Source organism: Nothoprocta perdicaria, unplaced genomic scaffold (assembly GCF_003342845.1).
Source record: "Nothoprocta perdicaria isolate Ctin4 unplaced genomic scaffold, notPer1 scaffold_341, whole genome shotgun sequence".
Taxonomy (NCBI): Eukaryota; Metazoa; Chordata; class Aves; order Tinamiformes; family Tinamidae; genus Nothoprocta; species Nothoprocta perdicaria.
This window is the reverse complement of record NW_020455579.1, coordinates 69,560-88,336: the sequence shown is the minus strand read 5'-3', so window position 1 is coordinate 88,336 and position 18,777 is coordinate 69,560. Positions and strand designations below refer to the sequence as shown.

General features: G+C 35.7%; 1 protein-coding gene across 1 annotated transcript in view; it reads right to left on the bottom strand.

Moving 5' to 3' along the window:
* The window catches only part of PHF20L1 (PHD finger protein 20 like 1), a 52,542-nt gene that overhangs the window by 20,710 nt on the left and 13,055 nt on the right, over positions 1-18,777 (bottom strand). The window contains exons 7-12 of the mRNA XM_026043917.1: positions 16,053-16,260; positions 15,375-15,503; positions 10,394-10,476; positions 6,538-6,790; positions 4,428-4,613; positions 4,019-4,225 (exon numbers count right to left, since the gene is read on the bottom strand). Coding sequence (XP_025899702.1) covers positions 4,019-4,225; positions 4,428-4,613; positions 6,538-6,790; positions 10,394-10,476; positions 15,375-15,503; positions 16,053-16,260 — 1,066 coding nt within the window. The remainder of the gene's footprint in view (positions 1-4,018; positions 4,226-4,427; positions 4,614-6,537; positions 6,791-10,393; positions 10,477-15,374; positions 15,504-16,052; positions 16,261-18,777) is intronic.

Below are 18,777 nucleotides of genomic sequence, written 5' to 3'. Positions count from 1 at the left end.
TATATATTATAAAGTTACTAGATATATTATAAGATATAAGATACTGGAAATCATTATAGATTGCGAATCACAATCTCACTTTTATCTAAACAAAGTATTAAGGCAGGCAAACATCTCAATTGTGAGGTGTCTAGTTATTATGCCTTACAAATAGCTCCAAAATTAAGTGAAGAAGACAACTGGAGCCTAGTGACCAGGTGATCAATCTAGCAAAACACACACTCATTTATGAAAGTGCCTTTTATGCAGACATGATTATATCTCCTTTTTTTTTTAAACTGTTTTTAACTGCCATTTTATCCCTGCAAGGAGTCTGCTACCACCTCCACACAGTGAAAGGAGGCAGGTCTGCAACTAACCCCCAGCTGAAAGGAAGATGCTCACAAGACTAGACTAGATTTAGCTCACTCAAGCTTAACACATATAGCAATAAATTATCCCAATGCAAAATAACTTATTTCATTACACTGTATCAGGAAAATTAAGTAGCATCATTTTTTTCAATCTTTAGAATTTTCAGTGCTTAAGACATTGATATCAAAATATCCTTTAAATGTACACTATGCATAATAAAAAACCCTGTGCAGAAGAAGGCCTCTGGAAAGTATGAGGACATGAAAGGTTTTTGTTGGCTTTCACCAGCTGCCCCACAGAAGCTGCTGGAAACCTCCGGGCAGCAGAATGGCAGAACCCTCTGAAAGCAGAGGCCAAACTAAGATGCAAAATCGACTGTCAACAGATGTTCGGAGCAGAAATAACACGTCTGTAAAGTAGTAAGAAGTTCAAGTAAGAAGTTCAATGTGTGATTTCCCCCCTGCCTCCCCTCCCCATTTAATCAACCATATGTCATCCTGGTGGCAAAATCAGTTATCCTGAGCTAGAACAGGGACTAGCAGTGAACACGTAACTATTTTCTCCTCCTGCTTCAAATTTAAAATTTAAATTGCTTGCTGAAATTGCACTTGCTAAGCATGTAACGGCCAAAAGAAAGGGCACAGAGCTATGAAAAAGAAAAATGATCATGAATTTAAGGAAAATTACAATTACTAAATGAACTAGTTTCATGAAGTTTGCAGCAAAAAAACTATAGTGGTTTGAAKGCATTCGGGCTGATTGTGAATTTGAAGTTTGCAGTAGGGTCAGTGATGAGAAGAGCAAATCACCTACACGTAAGCAGCTTGATAAATAAAGTGGGTCCATAAACCCGTTTAGCCTAAGCACTATTATCGGTTCCAAAATTAAATATGAGGGCACCGATACCACCAAAACAACAYGGTCGCTCCACGTAAGCTGCAGACTGATGGAATTGGTTACAATGCTCCTGTTATAAAACAACAAGTTGTTCATTTTGAACAGCAGTTTTGTGAAGGAAATTGTGTTAATATTATAAATTGCTATATACATGTCTGCACTGCAGTACAGGAAAGGATCTATTTTCTCATTCCTTTCTATTTTCTCATTCCTTTCCTTTAAAAGGCACTGAGCAAGTAGCTTTGGAATAGGAAGTCATCAAAATGCATCATTTTTGACAATGTAAAATTATTTTTCTGATTGGCTCACCATGTACCCTACTTCAGCAGTCTAAACTTTCACAGTCAGAAATCACATCCCTGGGTCTAAAATAGTGCCTAAATAGCAAGCCTCTAAATGGTATAAAYGGCAGCTACCTTCAGAATGGCCAATGATCACAATAAGCTACTTAATACTTCCCTTATTTTCATAATTTCTGAAACCATCTCTTTTTCTTTACTGATTTTTTTCCAGTATGAAGAACACAGCAAGTCTGACTYGAGCACACTTAGTAAGTTCCATGGTATTACCAAAATCTAGAAGATCAGATTTCTATACACAGGTTTGTCCAAGTTGCTCCAACAGAACCTAAAGAAATCTCAAATTTCCTAAGCTGAAAAGGATTTATAATAGTTCTTTCAGTTTAAAAAAAAAAAGAAAAAAAAAAAAAGGAGCTAACTGCAGACGGGTCTGTATCTTACACCAGAATTCTCAAATTGTGGCACAAAAAAAGGAGTACAATGTAAAGACTCAACACAGTACTTTAATTACACTTAGACGGCCAGATGTTCCTCCAAATGCAAAAAAAAAAAACGCCTATCACTATTCCTAGCACTTTCAAGCCTCATCAAGGTTGACAAGGCTTTGGGAACCCCTTCTTTATACATCAGTTTGCTTAAATGTTATGAATGTCACTGTTTTAACAGCTGCATTAGATAAAATAAATTATAAAAAGAAATGATTCTATTCATGCTATTCATATATGGAGGTATTCTGCATAACTGTGTGCGCTAAAGTACCTTTAATTAAGTATCCTCAAATAAGTGTTCCAAGCGTTTTCATTTTCTCATTCAAGAGCAACTAACTTTTTGATTTGTCAAATACTTTCAGTTATAAATAAAAGGAACTATAAATAAAGTAYATTATTTCTTGGTTAAACTCAGCTGTGGCCCAAGACCAAAACCAAGCTCAATCAGTAAGTTCATACAATGATATTCACTGTCACAGAAGAGAAGCAAGGCTCAGAACCAGACTATGTGAATCCAAAAGCAGACCCATAAGGGAWTGAGGCAGCAGAGGAAGCACCTATGCATTAGCTTATCCAAAAATACACTGAGAAAAGCCGGAGTCAGTGAAATTTGCAATARCTGAAATGAGTTCTAATTAAATAGCAAAAGATGGTAGTTATGTGTTTCTTTTATGGTCTTGTTCTTGAAGTGGACAAACACGAAGCCTCCAAAAGCACTTCTCTTAGTGGCAGAAGACATGAGATGAAAGGGCTTTTGCAGAAGAAATCTTTCTGGGAATCTGATTTGACTATTTGGCAGTACAGGAAAGGCAAGCAAAGATTATTTTGTTTCACTTGAAAAATTAAGTAAATTTTTAAAAGCTTAAACAGCTCATTAGAAACCTTTATCATCCTTAATTTCACAAATTAGCTGAAGAGATTAATAGTTTTTGTGCGTGTGTGTGTGAAAAAGGAAATTAACACTCATATAATTYGATCTGTGCAATATTGATCTAAAAGTCCTACCCAGCCATTAATGCACAAAGCTAAGCAACTATGCTGTGATTCTATAAACCAATCACGCATATGCAGACACCAGAGAAGAGGCCGTATATTTTAAAAAACAACATAAAACACATGACCTATTGAATACTGCAGCTATTTTTTTCCACACTTAATGTAAAGATGCTACTCAGTTTTCTCTTAAACAAGATGGAATTATCTTTTCAGGATGGCGTAAAGTTGCATGCTTTRTAGTTATGCTCTCCCAGTAATTTTTCTTGAACAGCTTTTTCATTCAAAAAAGGCTAGTGAACAAATTTGGTCTTGGAAGACAACTAAAAATCAGTATGATACTTACTTATAAAATGCTTATTTGTTTAAAAAGGCATATCTTAACATACACGAAAGGTCAAAAGACTGTTCTTTTAGGGCCCACAAATTAAACTGGTAAAATGAGATGTAGCACAGAGTTCCAGTATTGGGCTCTATACTAACTCTGTGAAGCCTTTAATAATTTAAACTAATTGCAGAGGAATTTTCCGAAGTATTTTAGCAAGATATCCTAGAAGGCAAATTACAAAGTTTCCACTGTAAAGACTTGTCTATGAACATGAACTGACTCTGAAAATTCTATCAAGTTTTTAAGCATAAGCTTTAAAGAGTTAGATAAATGACTTCATCACATATGCTGGTATGTTAGTAAATAACGGCATAGAATAACATACAAGTTTGAATATTAAAAAAAAGTCTTTAGAAGGAAGCATTACTTTGCATATACAGTCTTTCTGTGGAGGATTAAGTCAGATTCACCTTGAAGTACGTTACAGAAAGTGTCAATGCAGTTCAAAGATGGTGGGAAACAGAGAATCCAGATGGACCACCAGGAAGAAGTGGGAAGCTTGCAGGGAAAGAAGTCTACCCCTTCTTTCTGTGTGACTGAATACATGTATTTGAACCCTCTAACTATAAACTACCTTCTTGTAAACTGAATCTCTTTACCTGACGCTGTTGTAGCTACTCTTCCATCAGTTACTGCTTTGGAAGAAAGATATGTAACCATCTGAATATCTTCCTTTTCTTTACTGGGATATTCATTACGGAAAGTGGATTCTGTGGATAATGGTGATGCAACTTCCGAACTACGGCTTAAGTCAAGAGGGAGACATGGTCCACGCTTCTCAAGTGACATATGGGCAACATCAGGTACTACATAAAAGAAAGAATGTAATATTAAAAAAAAAAATACATAGGCCCAATAAACAAACAGTTTGGGTTGTGGTGTTATATAATATACGAACATAACAGAACTATAGCTACAATTAGTCAAAATATCCCATTAGGTGAGAATCACCTAACCTTTACAATTTAATTTCTCTTGGCTGTTTTTTATTAGATTAAGATACATTACCCTCCAATTTTGATGGCTGTTGATTTTGAGCCCTGATGGAGAACACTTTTCCATCAGTAACTGAAGAGGGAGAAGAAACTTTTTCTACAGAATCATCAGGCAACGAGCAAGTGGCTAAACGCTGAGATCTCCTCCTCCGTTGGCTATGTTTGTAGGATCTAGGGGAATTCACTGGCTGTGATGGACCTAAAAAGAGATCTTTCAATGTTCATGAAGCAGAGAGACACACCATAATCTTACCGTAGTGCTTTAGAGATCTAGAAATGGGGAGGGTTTTAAATAGCTCTCATCTGCAGAATTAATAATCACAACAGTAACTGGTAAAGTACTAGAAAAAGTTATGCTTGAGACAAGATTTTAGTTTTTGCTTGTAATATGTATTTCCGGGTATCTACTGTCCCACTAATAAGCAGAATTATCCCCCAGAAGACATGTGAACAGACCACCTATAAAGGAGTAGGGCAACAGGATTTAGCAGTATCAGATCCCAGTTAAATAAATCATCACAATTAAATAACTAAAAAGTCAGGAATATTATTAACATAAAACTTTAAAAATAAAAGTAGTGGTTTATAGCCAATTTCCCCATTTTCTGCTAACCTGATATCAATACCCCAACTATATTTAAAATGTACACTGTCAGTGTACAGCATAGCAAAAGGTCTGAAGAACCTCATTTAAAAATATTAAAAGAAAAAAAAAGAAAGGGGGATTGATATAGGATATTATAGGCCTGATTCATTAAAAAAAGAAAACCATGCACACAGACATCCCTAAGCCACTCCCCTCCTCTTCCACAGCTTCATAACTCTGCCTTGGAAAAATATCAACTCATATATTATTACATAGCAAATCACTCTAAAGAGTGATTACAGATGCTTTTGGGATGGACAGACTMAAAATAAAAACAAAACAAACAAGAATCAAATTTCCATTTGAGTTGGTCAAAGTATGAAAGTCACTGGCCCAAAGATATCACTAGAAAAGTCTAAGCTATTAAGCTACCAATATTAAAATTATTTTGTCTTTCAAATATTTCTGAAGAAAAGTTTAACATCAGTCAAAAGTGCAGATAACCTCAATACTTACTTACCATCATCAGGGTGGGGAAGGCATTTATTGTAAATGACTACTATTTTCTGGAGACACCTAAAGATATAACCTATACCAGTCTTTCCTAAATAAACAGACAACTGAATTTGCTTACTTCCCTCTCCCATTCATTTAAAGTTTTCTTTGAGAAAAGATTAAGAGTTATGTCCTATGGGAAGATATCAACTAAAGGCTAAGGGGGAACATATGATGCAGCTAATTTCTTAAGTCCTCATTTTAACCACTAATCTAAAAGGTAAAAACCTAATCTTTTGATTTACAGTAACCCATTATCTTCTGAGAATAAACAGCTTGTTCTACAAGGTCTGACTGAAGACTGAAAACTGAAGAAAAACTATAAAAAAATGCATTGGCTTATACAAAATATTTCAAATTAAAAAAAAAAAAGTCCACTCAAGGATGCAGCATATGTTTTTCCCGTTTCTTCCAATTAGTATTTTGGTACTTTGCAGGTCAGTCACACATGTTATGAGGCTGAACATCTATGGTACCTTCATGAGTTGGATCTTACAACATGGATCTTACCATTTCCTCACCACAAATCTTGAATTCATCTTTTCTTTCATGTTATATTTGGAGAAAATATCATATAAGGTAGGGAATGGAAGCATAGCCTATCAGTTCGCTGAATACATAATTTCTCAGAAAGGAAAAGATCCACAATCAAGAACATGCCTTTTCTTTTTAATGAATCAGGCCCCTTTAGAGGAGAAGTTTGATTTTTCCTGCAGCACTGTGGAAATTTAAACTATAGTGGAACTCAATCATTAAAAGCCATAACGTACTCTATGAACATAAATGAGTTATGTCTGGAAGAGTAATTTGTACACCTTAGAATGTGACTTGACTTCTAAAAATATTAACATATCCCTAATTCTCCACTTTGACTTTTTTTTTTAAAGCAGACTCATTTTTAAAACCAACACTGATTTACAATCAAAAATATATTTGTTTTTCTGTATATAATTACGATATTTTTTAAAATGTCTGTGCTCACTAGTTTTATTTATCACGGAAGAAGGAAGCTGAGAGACCAGCGTCAAATCCTCGACTTGTATTAACTCTGGGGAAAGTGGTGATTTAGGGGGCTTTATACACCCAGAAGAATCTCCAGATTCTTGTTTGCATTTCTTGCTGCGAGCCTTTCCTGAAGACAAAGTTGAGGATAACAGTGCAGGTTTCTGTATGCTGGCAGAACTGCTAATATCAGCTTCATTTTTTTTCTGACTTTGTGGTTTAGGTGAAATCTCCTGAATAAATAATAAAAAATTGATACTTTTATTTCAGTTTCTTCACTGTAGTTCTTGTATTCTACTTTGATCTTTTAAAGCAACTTTAGAATTCAAAACACAATTTAAAGCAACAGTTAATAGTTTCAATACAAGTGACAAATATATTCAAATAATTTTTAAAGGGGCATTGTCAATTATTTTCAGTATTCAAAATAGCTTATCACTATTTGAAATATCTATAAAAACCCTGGGAATTAAACTGTTCGCTTCTATCTCCACTCAGAAAACATACCAAGATCTTTTTAGTTTCTGTCTCTTTCATATTCAGAGTATACCACGCATGGAGTGACAAAGAGTAATTTGGAGAACACTACCATTAAAAGTTAGAATAAAGATGATCATTTAGAAGAAAATGCCTCAAGAAAACTTTTAGTTTTTAATTTGATGTTTAAGACAAATTTCACTTTTAGGAAAAAAATAAAAAACATGAAAAAGCTGACAATGCTCCTTTAACAAAAGCCTCAAAACAATTAAAAAAAATCCAAAATACTGAACACTCTCTCACACAACCCCTTTTAGTGCTGGGAGTCTGGATTTCACCACATAAAATGCATGCGCAAACACATGAAGAAATCACAACTTCTAGCACCACAGGGTTAAATAGATTACTAGCTGTGGAGAAAAAAATGAGCAGATAAAGAGTTAAAACACTTTTTGGGAAAAAAAAATATGATGCAACTTCCTATTAATACCAGTTTTCCTCCTTTTTGTTAATACACATGATGGAATATGATTTTCATACAATTCACATGCATTGRCAGACATTAGCAGAGTATTTTTATCTAGAAAGAAGTCCTGCCTATTTTACTGGGTAAGCTGTGTAAGAGTTACAACTTGCCCAGTAATGGCAAGCTATGGTACCCAGATACAATTTCTTAAATCTGTCCCCTTTCTTACCCCAGTTGACACAGTACAGAGTCACCTAACAAAACAGAATTATCAAAGTAGAAAGATATTCTAGACTATGTGCACGACTTAGTCCAAACTAAACAGAAATGTCACACTTCTGATGATTTGAGGGTATTATTCAGGTTTTTCAGTATAAAAAAAGCTTCATTTTCCACTGGAACATGGAAAGTGCTGGTGGAAACCAACATAAATGAACGTTGTATGTACACAAAAAGGCACCCTTGAATGCTGTATGAATAGCTTACATAGTACCATAAAAAGATCCAGTGCAAAATGTCCCCTTCAGCAGACATCACTACTATCTTGAGTAATTCCAATATACACACGTATTAAGTGTACTTTATTCATTAAAAAAAAAAAAAAAGCAATTCCATGAACGGTAGAGTATATCTATGCTGGTTATAAGAGGCATTACCAGAAATTAATTAGAGCCATAACTTGTAAATAAACAATTTTATTGTTCATCTTCACAGATGTGAAAGACAGTACTACAGCATCCATTATTTTCAAATTACAAAGTTTTTTAAACAAGATTAAAAAAATTAAATTAATATTTTGATAAGGTGCTTAACCTTTTAACAGGACAAATTAACATTAAAAAATCTTAAAGACTTAATGCTATTCATCTAAGCAGGTCTTGGTCAAAAGGAAATATAGCATAACCTACCCTAATACAGTTAAATATGCTACTGTATTTGCACCTAATTGTCTGAGGTTTCAGGTTCAAAAAAAATGTAAACTAAAAATATATATATATAAATATAAATATAAATAAAATATACTTCCATCAGCAAAGTAAGTTTCTGGCTGCTGAGTTGAATACTTCTACCATTTTCGGTATGATGTTATTAAAAAACAAGCAAATAAACAAAAACAAAATAAAAACAAAACAAAAAATCAAAAACAGAACGAAAAACAAAAACCAAAATTCAAGATATTTTATCTATCTAATTTTATAGCTGCAGCAAACAAAACCTCCAACTAAGGGTTGTCAGCTTTGCTACTGGAAAATATTTTGGGCAATCTGTAACTCTGCCAATGTTAATTTGAATTTGGGCAGGAACTTAGGGAAGAAAAGCTTTAAGCTCATAATTGTCCCCCACCTATACAGTTAATCATTTAAATATTTGTGGGGCTTCTGTTTTTAGACAGAAGAAAACCATCAGTATGAAATTTCAGATGCCTCTTTAAAAGAGCTTAACTAGTATTTCCAAAAGTTAGTTTTTTTCAGACCATTAGCATGTAAACAATGACAGAGACCTCTGTATTTTTATTTCTAATCAACAAAACAGAAACAGCTGAGTTACTAAGCCTAAGAAATAACAAAAGGTTTTCAATAAATATGCACTGCAGTTTATACTGTTGCATATACAGTCTATGTAAACCACAAAGTCCCACTCATCTCAATGGGATTCTGCAAGGATAAGATTTACACTGTAAAGATTCCTCCAGAAACAACATGCTCTCAGCCATTTCACAGTTTTTTGCACTTTGAAAATATTACACACAGTAGCAATAAGTCATAGCATCTTCCATATGCAAAAATTTGAGAAATGGAACGTCATGTCAAGACACTGTAAACCTTTATGCAAAGTATCAGTCACTGCACTGACACCGCAGTGCCTCAGGTAGCTGTTGCAGTGACTGCATTAAAAACAAAGTAATGCTCCATTGATAGCACTCACATTCAATGTGGTATCAATGGAAAAAACACCACAGCAATGTAATTATATATCAAATTATTGTATCGGCTCTAAAAAAACAGTACAACCAAAATATCAAAGGAAGTTTGGGGTAGGGAGTGCTTATAGAGTGTGCCGAGGTTTAAGAATAGAAGTGCTTTTTTTAAGTGCATGAAGCAAGGCTGTTTTACTTAAACGCTGCTATTAATGAATGAAAATTAATACAAAAAAGCTGTATTAAAACTACATTAAGGCTCTGATTTATAGCAAGGCAAAGCAAAGATGTCCAGCATCAAGACTACTTTTCATCCTTAGCTTGCTTTACTGTGCTTAAGCATTCAGCCCTTTTGATATGCACAATGTTGAGTCAAGCAATGCCTGAACACAATGGAATAAGCCAAAGAAAGTGGCAGCCTTTACGTGCTTCAAATATGCAGATTTAAAAATTAGACCCTTAACATTATTTAAAAGTTTCTTTTTTGTATTTATTAAAATTCACACCTTAGCAAAAAGTATGGCTCATTGASCAGTTCATAAAACACAATCTACAACATCTTTTCTTACAATATAAAAGAAACTTCTTATAAAAGAAGTTTTACTYGATGTCAAAAACACCTGTTTGGAACACAAATTAAATTTGTGTAAGGGTCTTCTCCTAAGCCACTCATAGTCATAATTCCAGCTATAAATTCTACCTTGGGAAACTGATCTCCTAATTTTTGTTGCATGGTGACTTTTTGCTTCTGTTTTCTGTTAGTTTCTTATATGAAAGTTCATTACTGAAACTCAAGTTAACTCTGCAGTCTGAGACAATTAAAAAACATGCATCTGGCTATGAGGAAATGTAAACATAAGAGTTTCAGTTCCCTATTATATACAAAGGGGCTAATTTTAGTGATGTAGGTACTACACCTCCATGGCACACTCCAGTGGGAATCTTGCAAAAGAATCAAACTCTACCATTTCATACCTGCTCCAGGACTGGAGCTGTTTCTTTGTTGCCTTCCTTTCTTTCAGCACCATCTGCAACAACAGCTTTGGATGCCAATAAACCTTAGAAGAAAAATTGCAGAGATTTTCATTTAGAAAAAGCTTGTGAGGAGGATTTGTGGAAAATAGAGCAAGATGGGAAGAGAAGCAGCATGAAGCATTTGTATTTCTAACATAATTCTCTCTAAAACAGCTCTAACACAAAGCTAAATGGGTTAAATCAGAAATAAGAAATAATTTCTCAGGATGGTTACCACAAACAAGAAAAGTATATACTGAAATGTCTGAAATGTCCACTAGCAAAATACACATACAAAAAGATCACACCAACAGTCATAAAATAATACCTCACCACTGTGAAATGCTTGGGCTTTAAAAGCCAGTGGATAAACCTTAAATAACTTTATAGAAATCCTTTTCTTCCTCTCACCCCTTCCGGGCTCCAACCCATGTCCATAAGGCAAAAGCRTTCAGAAAATTTGGGGGGGAAGAAGAGACTCCAGGAAAAACAAATTGTGATATTTTGTTACAGAGCTATCATTTTTTTGTGTGTATCACAAGAAGTTTTCAATTTATTTTTCATATATTTTTTCTGTTAGATTAAATCTTGCTTCAGTTTCCTAATAAGCAAATATTTTAAATTTTTTTTCTGAAGACCATCTTCAAAACAAGAGTCACAAAGTACTAAGATTTTACATCTGAAGAACTGAGTTAAATTCAAAGCAGAAACTTACTTAGCCCTAGGATATTAACACAAATATTGTCCAAAAACATTTTAATTCTGCATTAGATTTCATGAAAGACAATACTCTTGCATATAAATTAACCTTTGCAACTTTAATTATCTTTCTTAATTCTGACTTGATTTATACATCTTCTTTATTTTGATCTCTGTCACAGAAAAAACAAAATAATTTTTAAAATTTAGTGAAATAAGTATTAYATATTAGATAATGAGATACAGAACAGAATTCAGATTCTGAAGTTCTACAGAATTTCAGTAACAGTGACTTGGGAAAAATAAATCCCTCAGTGTTATCCTGTATCTAACTTTTATAGTAAAATTGAAAAGATATTACAGTTGGAGCATAATTGGAAGACAAGTACGAATAAGGCAGGACTACTTTTCAGAAAGGTTTTCTTTACATTTTCATGTTTGTAGTAACAAAAGTCYCCAATATAAAAAACAAATTAAGAAAGTACCTCATGCTTGACTCCTGATAATACCCCCAGATGAATCAGAACACTTGTTTGTGCTAACATAAATAGGAAGATAACTTCCTGTTTGAGAGTGCTTAAACAAGTCTCAGGCTATACTGACTCATTTATCTACTTGAAGAGTTTTATTATTTTTCCCACCTAGAAACTCAGGGTTCAGGAAGGACAATCACAGCTCAGAAACTGGCTTAAATTCTGGCAGACCTGAATATAAAGCCCTCTCTATCTTCCTCTTCCCATGAGATATATAACCAAACACCATGGTTATAGAGAACAAGTACCAGGACTCTCACTAGACCATCTCTGGTGAGCAACAGCATGCAAGAAACAAAAGCATGGTGCAGCACAGTGAAGAACAAGTATTTTGTTCTGTTAGCTCACTGTAGATATTAATCGCTCTTTAAGATAATGCTGTACTGGGAAATATGGAAATAAACACTCCAACAGAAGTAAAAACTAGCTGGAGAGAGACTCTAATAYCTTCTTAATGGTGACAACATTCAGCTTCTAGAAACTAATTTACCCAGAATAGGAGCAGCAAAAGAACTGAGCAACATTTTTTACCAGGTGATTCAAAGAACACCTGGGCTGCTGCTGTCCTCACAGCAGACAGGACAAATAAACGAGTATTCAATGAACAAATATTGAATGTTGAATTGAAATTTGAAAAGAGTTCCCTTCAAACAGCCTGTACAGCCAAATTATTAGCTCTACATTTATTTACTTGCCCAGTACAATTCCTATGGTATCTGGTAAGCGGTGATGGGACAGCTCATGCTAAATGCTATCTCTAAACACATGGAAGACAAGCGGGTCTTGTCTTGTTGAATTAGGATTCAACATGGATTCAGCAAGGGGAAAATCACGCTCAAACAACCTGACAGCCTCCTACGATGGAATGACTGGTTGGATAGATGAGGAGAGGGCAGTGCATGTTGCCTACCTTGACTCCAGCAAAGTTCCTGACACTGTCTCYACTAGCATCATCATAGGCAAGCTTAGGAAATGTGGATTAGATGAGAGGACAGTGAGGTGAATCAAAASCTGGCTGAATGGCAGAGCTCAGAGGGTTGTGGTCAATGACATAATCTAAGCGGAGGCCATAGAGACAGTGGTAGTCCCCAGGGGTCAATACTGAGTCCAGTCTTGCTCCACTTATCGATGAGGAAAGAGAGCGCACTCTCAGCAAGATTGTTGCTGATATAAAATTGAGGGCAGCAGCAGACACAACAGGGGTGTGCTGCCATTCAGAGGGACCAGGCCAGGCTGGAGAGTTGTGTGGAGTGAAACCTCATGAAGCTAGAGGCAGGTGCAGGGTGTTGCAGTTAGGGTAGAATAAAAGGAGCTACGTGCCCAGGAGGACGAACTGACCATGAGCCAGCAAGGGCCCTTGTGGGGAAGGCTCATAGAAGCACAGAGTACCTCAAGAAGAGCTGCCAGCAGGTCAAGGGAGGAGCTTCTGCCCCTCTTCTAGCCCTGGTGAGACCAYGTGGGGAGGACTGTGTCCAGGTCTGGGCTCCCCAGAAGCTCTCCAGAAGACAAAGCTAGTGGAGAGCAGCCATGGCAGGGCTAAAGATGAGTAGGGAACTGGAGCATCTCAACTGTAAGAAGAGACTGAGGGCTGGGCCTTTGTAGTCTGAAGAATAGGGGGCTGAGAAAGGAATCTTATCAGTGTGCACAAATATCTCAAGGGAGAGTGTCAAGGGGATGGGGCGAAGAATAGAACAAGAGGCAACAGACAACCTGAAACAGAAGCAGCTTCATGTGAACATGAGGAAAATCTCACATGTGAGAGTAACAGAGCACKAGAACCAACTCTCCAGAGATTTTGTGGAATTGTATTTGAGTAGATATCACAGAGATACTCCAAACAGCTTGGATGCAATCCAGTCCMATGTGCTCAAGGTGATCCTGCTTGTGCAGGGGAGGTCCCTTCCAACCTCAACCTTTCTGTGATTCAGGGCATGAATGTTTTCTAAGAGTTAAAATGCTTTATTGTTCTCTTATAACCATTTGGATGGGTACGCTCWCCACAAGTATCACCCCTAGCCTTCCTTCAAATCAAGTAAAACTCATGGTGGAGACAAAATATAAACATATAATGTTCAAGCATAACTTAGCATATAGCAAGATAAAATGTGATCATCAGCATTTACATTTTCAAAATTCCATTCAATGTAGCAATAAACAAAAGCACAATATGATCTGCAAACATGGGTGCTGATGTGAAAACAGTTCAATACGTATAGTAACTATCAAGCATAACAAATTTGGTCTTGGAATTAAAGGATTAATTCACKTTCACCCAAAGGTAACAAAACTGCAGTTAGCAGAGAAAGTTTTCCAGAAACAAATAAAAACTCTTTTTGTGAGAGATAACTCAACAGCTGCAGCATTTGTCATCTAACTACTAAATAGATGCTCATACGAAAACTGACTAAATCTTCTCACTTGACTTACAAAAGGCAGCATCAGCAAAAACAAGTCTGCAGAAACCCATCATACAGTTTAGTAAACTGCAGCATCTCATTTAAGGGAAGGCTGACAGTGCTGGGATATTTCACTCTGGAGAAGAAGGCTGAGGAAAGATCTCACCTATATATACAAAATATGGTGTATATTTCAGGTGTCAAAATGGTGTATATTTCAGGTGTCAAGAGGATGAGGCTAGTCTCTTCTCAGTTGTGACCAGCAAGAGAACAAGAGAAAACAGGCACAAACTGAAACACAGACAGTTCTTTCTGAATGTAAGGAAAAGCTTCTTCATTGTGAGGGTAACAGAGCACTGGAACAACTAGGCAGAGAGGTAGTGGAATTTCCATCCTTGGAGATATTCAAAAAAACCTCTGGACACGGTTCTGACACAGGTGCTCTCACACTGCTTGAGTATGGATGGTTAAACTAGATCTCCAGAGGTCCCTTCCAATCTCACTTGTTTTGTGATTTTGTGAGCTTAGCTTAAAAATATTCTATATTTTTTCCAGATTTTTTTTTTTTTTATTTTTTTTTCTAGAGCCCTAGAATAGGCTGCCCAGGGAGGTTGCAGAGTCTCCTTCTCTGGAGATCTTCCAAACCCACCTGGATACCACCCTGTGCCACGTGCTCTAAGTGTCCCTGCTTGAGCAGAGGGGATGGACTAGATGATCTCTAGAGGTCCCTTCCAACCTTAACCATTCTGTGATTCTGTATCTCTCTGTTTTCATTTAATATGCTTGAGTAACAAAGCACAAGTGCTTTAGATACTACCAAACTCTTTTAGCCCTTATTTCAATTCATATTTAGGTTTTATACTTTATTGTAAACCTTTCAGCAACCATGTTACATTATGATAAACTAGAATAGAACATTTGACTTTCCCAAACCAGTAACAGCATTAATTTACAGTGATGATATGTAACTCATGACTGTCAAAAACTTGTGCAAATGTCAAATTCATCAGTTAATGAAGTAATGGGGCAGCTGGAGTTAAAAAGTACAAATATACAAAAAACAGATTTGATTTGTATTTTTAATTTTCTAGGAAGATAATTCTGATCACAGACTCTTCTTTGAAATCTCAAAAAGATTCGATTATATTACTAATTCCTGATTGCTTAAAATCCCAAACCAGAGCATAGCTAATATCTACCTGATAAATGCGCTTCTACTGAACAATTTGAGTACTTTTTATGTAAGTATACATATTTCAACACACTAGAAAGGAGTAATTATCTTAACAACAGCAAATAAAAAAGGAAGTTTACCAGTGATCTTGTTAAGACGAGCTCTCTTTGCCTGAAACGAGTTGCCTAGATTGCTTTTCCTCTTGTGGGATAATGTGCTCTCCGCCTGCACAAAGGCCATCTTTGGAACATCCACTACTGGAAAGCCTACTGTTAAACAAAAGGGAAATCTATTAAGATCACATTTAATAAAAATTTATCAAAACCAACATTTTAACATTTCAGAATGGCTATTACATTTTAATAGCTATAAAACTAGTTGCTGTATCAAAACCGACACATTCTAAAGACTTACAGTATTATAAACTGAAGCACTGAATGTCAACTACTTTAAAACAGCCATTTTTATTCAGTATTATGAGAAGTACAGTAGTAAACTATTAAAATAAACGTATTTTTAATCAATCCTGAAACAGTCGCAACCACTGCTGAATCATCATCCACACTGGAAAAGTTATCTTAAATCCTAGGAGTATCTCACAGTTAACAAAGGATTCACATATCGGATCTAGAACACAGCAGCCTTCTAAAACCTACATTTTAGTCTTAAGAGGTGGACAGAATTTTTGCAAAAAGGCAAAAGGAATAACTGCTCACCCAGCTAAACCTCACTGAAAACAGTTTCTTATATGATTAGGGACATTTAATTAATTTATTAACTAACAATGCTATTTCATCCTTTATAGAATTTGTTTTTACCAAACGTGTCACTAGACGTAGGTTCCTCTTCCTTTTTTTGGACTTCCTGCATGATTGTAGAGGTTGAGGTTTCTTCCTTTTTTGAAGGAACTTTTAGCCACTTTCTTTCCTCTTTATCTTTATTGCTGTTTGCGCTGGTTCTAGGTTTACTTGCTGCTTTGTTCTTGGCTGCTGCGGCTGCAGCAGCTTTGACCAAAGCTATCCAATCCTCCAAGAAGGAAAAAAATGTAAATATCAAAAACATGGTTGAAATTCAAATATAATATATTTTAAAAATGAACTTATCTAGAAATGTTCCAAAGCAGTTGAATATAATTTTATAGCTAGGACTCAGGAAGTGGCAAAAATGGGTCCCCAAATTGCCTATATAAATTTGAAATATTATCCATATGCTATGTGGATAAACAGCCATAAAAAAAATGCTTCAGATGGACATGGGTTACAGAATTCTAGCTTCACTAGTTCCCTACAATCTCTTTTACCAGATTTAGAAGCTCAAAAGCTACCCAACTCAAACAAACCACTGACATTATTGCCTTTCCAGCTGTGAAATTACACTGTTCATCATTTGTACCGTTGCTCAAATTTAACTGTTATTCAAAACTACAATAAGCCTTAAAGGTAGTCCAGAAAATTGCATGACATATGAACAGAGCTCTTCTGAATTAGATGAATAAAGCACTGACAAAGCTTTTAGAATTATACCTTTCTCTTTTTTTTTTCCTTCAATAACTACAGGTAACTTTTTTTGTATTTTGTTTTCCCCAAATTTTTCAATAATTTCTATAGAGCTYTCCAACACAGTTAGATTTTACAACACACAACTAAAGAGTACCATTTAAAAATGGAYAATTTGACCATATATGATCATCTAGGGAATAAAGACAGAAATTATCGATAAGTGTATCTAACTTTAGAAATGTAAATTAGAAATGTAAATGAAGACTCTAGACACCATATACAGAAGAAGAGAATTAAACACCTCCAGAGGTCAAGCCAAGCTCTTTGCATTAGACCTGGTGTCTTCGAAGTGTCAGGGATTAACCAAATCAAACCAAGAGCAACGTTTACAACCCACTAGTAAGTACTAAATATCTGAATGGGTTTTTGAAGAACTAGCTTATTAGAGAGATTTGGCTCCAAGAGTATTTTAGGTTTGTTGAGTCAAATATAAAAAACAACCCTTACAATAACAATTCCAATTGTCTGTTTTTGCATCAATGCTTTAAAAACAGTAAAACTTCCTTTCAACATTAAACTATATTTTACCCTGGACTGTTTCCTCACTGCTATGTTACAAGACACTTGAAGTATCTTTGTTTTTATAAATCTTGTTTCATACAAAACACATMATTTTTTTCCCCTCAAGAGAAGATTCTATAATTCTCTTATATTACAGTTCTACTGGGGTTTCCCAGAATGTACAAGAGCGGCATAACACAAGTTAAATAAATGTTACTTTTTCCTGTATTATGCTTTTCCTTTTGCAAAGCTCAATAAATCATTCAGTGCTTGTAATCAATAYTTGTATTCATTGTAATCATTCAGTACGTGTAAGGTACCCAACTATATGGTGTCCAACTAACACACTTTGGCAAAAAGAGTTTTAGCCCCTCAAAGATGATGTGTTTTCATGTCCAAAACTGTCAAAGCAAGAAGCTTATGTTCAGATTAGCTAAAAGGGCTTCGGGAATGGGTTYAGAGCAGGCTGTGTCCAAAGCCATGTGGTGCCAATGCCAGCCATGAAGAACCCATCTAACCACTWGATGCAGCCTCTTGCTTGGTCCACCAAAGACAGCACACAGTAACTCCAGTGCATCTGGAGCCTTTCCCATCCAGCAGCTCAAAAAAAAGCATGTTGGTGGGCAGACAGGAGACCTGATGATAGTGTTGTACTGTGCTCTGGCCAAGGGATGAATAGGATCCATAACACTGCTGGAGCTTGGATCACATAAGAGCACGGAGAAAGGGAAGTGTAGTCAGCAGCAAAGCAGCTTCTTAGCAGCTTTCCCAATGTCAGTCRGGATAGGCTCCCTGAGGTCAGCCCTCCAAAGAGTATTTCAAGCTTCAAGGAACACACTGAGCTAAATATCCTGGTTTAACTGATATTGTGCAACACAAGTTTTTGTTTTCAGTACTTGGTTACTCAACACATGGCACTTRCAAAGGGTGGCAGGACACACAAGAACGAAACAAGGCTAAGCACTGAGAAGCCACAGCAAGTTATTTATAGTGACATTTATGCTTTTTCTCTTACAATGTCTTTTAAAACACAAACTCAGTGAAGAGAATTGGCTGGAAAAATATTTGGGTCCATTTTTATATTGGCTGAGCAGAAACATAAACATGACAAAAAATTTCTGCTTTTTAACTCTTGAAGTTCTGCTGAGCAACTATTCACCTGCACAGAACCTCATCTGTGAGAACTACCTAAACATCTGGGATGCTAAGGTGATCACCCACCCTTTGGAGGATTCAGAAGTTGCTACTTCAAGAAAAGGTGACTCTTTAAAGTTGAATTCCTGCCTTTTTTTTTAAATAAGAATTTTTGAAAGTTTTAACAAAAAAAGGGAGAAGGTAGAAAAGGAAGCTAAACCAGAGAGAAAACAAACTGAAATCTCTCTTTAGTTAGGGCCATCATAAGGTATCTACTCTGTCAACCACAACAGCAAGATTCTACCGTAGTTACTGCATAAACTATTCATAGAACTTTAACAGCAGGGTT